Source organism: Cynoglossus semilaevis, chromosome 15 (genome assembly GCF_000523025.1).
Source record: "Cynoglossus semilaevis isolate Cse_v1.0 chromosome 15, Cse_v1.0, whole genome shotgun sequence".
Lineage (NCBI taxonomy): Eukaryota > Metazoa > Chordata > Actinopteri > Pleuronectiformes > Cynoglossidae > Cynoglossus > Cynoglossus semilaevis.
The window spans coordinates 4,655,684-4,660,241 of NC_024321.1; the positions used below are offsets into that span (position 1 = coordinate 4,655,684).

The window sequence follows — 4,558 nt, forward strand, 5'->3', positions numbered from 1 at the left end:
TTTTCATATCGCTTTCAGTCCCATTTTTTCATGCATATCCAAGCCTCAAGCTATGGCTATCGCATGTGTTGTGGGACTTACCTGTCCAGCTTAGCTGTAAAAATACAGCATCTGTAGAAAAAGTAAAGTAGTCCTCCAAAATTTAAAGAGGAACAAAATAGACGATGCATGCAATATATTACATTTCTTGGTAATAAAAAAGTTTTATGGTTTGAATTAAAATACTTAAATTAATTTGAGCAGTGGTTTATTTAATTGATCAGATTTATGTATTGCAAGGTGGTTGTCATATGTTGATATAATTTTTATCCAGTATGAAGCAGTCACCATGAACGATCATGCAACAGGAGAACATAGCGTAGTGTGATTTCCCATTAGCAAATCCTCTGACCCATCCTTGTATTTTCCACAGGGTCCAAATGCTCTGGTGACCTACACCATCATTAGTGGGGCAGATGACAGTTTCCGGATCGACCCCGAATCTGGTGATCTGATCGCCACCAAAAAACTGGATCGGGAACGCCGCTCCAAATACTCACTCCTTGTGCGTGCAGATGATGGAAAGCAGTCGTCTGATATGAGGCTCAACATCACAGTCGAGGACATCAATGACCACACACCCAAATTTTCCCGTGCTACCTATTCTTTTGATATTCCTGAGGACATGGCACCAGGTATGGTTACATTTTATTTTTCCCAGTGATAACTGAGTTTCTGAAAAAAACCCTCTTCATACCAAAAGTTTTAGGAGCATTAGTCAGAATCACTTCAGTTTGGAATATACAGAAATCAATCCTGTGAAATAAGACTGTGCAATTCACACTAACACTGACATATGTCTAACATTGGCCTCTAGTAGTTCTTTTTCTCAGCCAGGGAGAATATTCAATACAAATTTGTACGTTTTTACTCATATCATCCATCTTAATTTTAAAATCATTCTGCTTCCAATGCAGTAAAGTCTATTTTATGTTATTTCAAGAAACTGGCAGCACAATCACAGAGTCTCTGGTCTTAATAAAGAGCCATAATACCCTCCTGCAGATATGTGAGTCACTTTGTTCAACAGAGTGCTCGGATCAAACTGTTTTACCTTCTCTGTTTCCACTCATCTTACTTTACAGGCTCCATTGTGGCGGCCATCCTGGCCAGTGATTCTGACTCGGGGGTCAATGGAGAAGTCACTTATTCGCTTGAGGAAGACGATGAAGATGAGACCTTCCTCCTGAACCCGGTGACGGGAGTTTTCAATGTGACTCGTTCCCTTGACTTTGAGACCCAGCAGTATTACATTCTGACAGCGAAGGCCCAGGACGGAGGCGGGCAGGCTAGCACTGTCAGAGTCTACTTTAATGTTCTGGACGTGAACGACAACCCGCCCATTTTTAACACCAGTGTTTACAGCGCGTCTGTCTCTGAGAGTCTGCCGCAGGGATCCAGTATCATCACTGTTGGAGCCACTGATGCTGATGATGGTATGTAAAAGGTCATTGTGAATGAGTTCAGTGATGGATATTTAGGCTAAGGATAACATTTTGAACTGAAACATTAACAGTGGATTATTATGTGGATATTTTTAGGTTAGGTGCTAAGGGACATTTATGTAATGATTTTAAGTAGAAGACCAACAGTAATCCAAGAAAATGTTTGCTAAAATACAATGATCCCATCACAGCATGAGAGTAGGGAGTACTGCTGTATACCTGCTCTAAAAGTCCAATTACATTCATTTACTTAAATATCACAAAAAATGATACTTTATTGTATGTCTAAATTAAAACAAAAGTACATGTATTCCAAAAGGATGAATGTAAAGCAGTAGGTTCAAATGTACACATTTCAATCACATGAACATGCTAATGAAAATGCTAAAACATTTTGCTTCACAGTTGAAATACCGAAATGCTCCTCTAAATATCATGTACACGGACTAGACACTAGACAGATTGAAAGAGTCTGTAGACATATTTTCAACCAAATACTATACTTAGAAGCATCGAGGCAGGCTGCATTAAACCAAAGAAAATATATCATATGTTAAATTGTAGTTTAATCCCAGTTAAGTCCCGGCCAAGTATCCCAGAGATGTTAGTATATATTTAGAGAAAATCTTTCTGTGAGAATGTTCAAGCAATGATATACTCCCAACGTGCATAAATCAATTGTGAGCTGCCCGTGGCAGATTAATGTAATGTAGGCCTGTCATTTTGTTATGAGAGTCGGTTACACGGCAGCTCTCAAACCTACATTTTATTTTTTTCACTTTTTATGTTGCACCACGCATGACTGACTTGATGAAATAGAGCATCTTCAGCGTATGATTAAGTGGCTTGAGTTATTTCGGCAAGCTGGGTAGTGGGCTCTGTGTTTGTGAAACACCGTGTGGTATCTGAACAGTCACCGCTGCTCTCCTCTGCTGTAATTACTGCTCCAGCCCGGCCTAATGTGGTCATATTGGCCTACATTCCTGGGAAATATTGCTGGTTTGTTCTCAACCGGAGTCTGGCTTCTTCCCCCATCGTCCCCACAATAAGACCATGTTATCCTCTCTGATATATGCACTCGGACTTTTGCCGTCAAAATAAAGTAACCCCATTGTTAGCACTTCCTAAGCCGCGACCTTCGACACCCGGACTCAGTCTCAAGATGGAGTAGCCTAAACACGAGTAGCGCTCTCAGGCTTTTGATAAAGGATTACTTGTGTACTGTAAATACACACTAAAAAGGGGGGAGGGACTGCTGCTTCCACTTGATTACCTCTCTAAGTTGAATTACAGACGCTCCATTAAAGCTAGTTTTAACTATCCCCCGCTTCTACTGGAGGGATGCAGATTAGATCAGATTTCTAGGTTAGATAGTTAACTGTTAAATTTAAATTGGAATTCAAACAAATTTGTCAGTTGTAAGGGAACTTCCTCACTGGCACAATACCTTTATCAGTTTAGGAAGTGGTTTGTAGCAGTGTTTTCTCTCTTGGTAGTAATCTGTCATGCTGCATGAATGGATTGTCTGCTCCACAAGCGGAGAGGCCACAGCTGTAGCTGCTGCAAATGTACAATTAGTGGAAATAGATGTTGATAACACATATAAGTGCTTCGATCAGACACATTTAGCACATTTTAACAATTGTATTTACAACAATGGTTTACTGTGAAAAATACCAACTTTTAACCTTTGCTGTCCTGATAAAAATGTTTTTCTTTGCAGGGTCATCTATAATTAAAATGCTTCAATGTCAAATTAAATTTAACTCTGAAGTAACATCCTGTAAGTATCAGCTCAGTGACTCTCGATGTGTTTTTCAGGACCTAATGCTCAACTACTCTACAATATCGCCTCTGGAGATCCCCAGGGTCACTTTGTCATCAACAAGGAAGGAGTCCTTCAAACAAAGAAGCTTCTGGATCGAGAAACACAATCCTTTTATAATCTGGTGATCACAGTGAACGACCTGGCTCCGCCCCCTATGACCCGCTTCACCAGCACTGCTCAGGTGTCGATTATTTTGCTGGATGTCAACGACTGCCCACCGACCTTTACCTCCCAGAAGATGACCTACATCCAAGAGAACACGCCTGTGGACACTGTAGTATTCACCGCACAGGCAACAGATGCAGACAGTGGACCCAACAGCTACGTTGAGTACTCTCTCAGAGGACCTCACGGAAACAAGTTCAGCATCGGTAATGTTGATGGAGATGTCAGGCTGGTTGGGGAACTTGACCGTGAGGAGTTTTCCAACTACACTATAACAGTTGTGGCAACAGATAAGGGAGAACCGCCTCTGTCTTCAACCATGGATGTGACCATGATGGTACTGGATGTCAATGATAACACACCAAGTTTCTCACAAAATATATATGACATTGAGATTGAGGAGAGCACCTTGACAGGAACCGATATCATCCAGGTGTTTGCCAGCGATGCAGACGAGGGCACTAGTGGACAAATTCGATTTTCCATTTCAGAAGGAAACATAAATTCTGATTTCAGGATTGACTCAGTCACTGGGGTGATTTCAGTCGCCAAGCAGCTGGACAGGGAAGCACACTCCTCCTACTCACTGGTAGTTCAAGCCTCAGACCGTGGCAACAACCCCAGGGTGGACCGTGCAACAGTCAACATTGTGTTGTTGGACGACAATGACTGCTCACCTGTGTTTGAGCTGTCGCCGTACATCGTCAACGTGCAGGAAAACCTTGAACGTCTGCCGCAAAATATTTTGCAGGTCAGTGATTTCTCAAATCTGTTTATTTTGAAACATTATCACTACTATTCAGAGATGAAGAAATTGAACAAAAATAGAGTGGTGTTTTGAATGACAGTCCTGTAACCCCAAACAGAGTAATAGCATAACCAAATTTGCATTACCAATAATTCAATAGGTGCAGGTATGTGTGTAATTTTGGTGCCTTTAACCACTAAGCACAGGAGTCTTATTTTGCTAAATGGCGTGACAAAAATCTGACAGAAATGGTTTTAAAAATGATATATGACTGCAATTTGCTCTGCACAATTGGAGCTTAGGGAAGGCCTGCTGAAATATAAAACTAAAATG

At 41.1% G+C, this 4,558-nt stretch overlaps 1 protein-coding gene across 1 annotated transcript in view; it reads left to right on the plus strand.

Moving 5' to 3' along the window:
• Positions 1-4,558, plus strand: part of fat4 (FAT atypical cadherin 4) — a 94,233-nt gene that overhangs the window by 54,876 nt on the left and 34,799 nt on the right. The window contains exons 3-5 of the mRNA XM_008326593.3: positions 413-674; positions 1,125-1,475; positions 3,306-4,228. Of these exons, the coding sequence (XP_008324815.1) occupies positions 413-674; positions 1,125-1,475; positions 3,306-4,228 (1,536 nt within the window). The remainder of the gene's footprint in view (positions 1-412; positions 675-1,124; positions 1,476-3,305; positions 4,229-4,558) is intronic.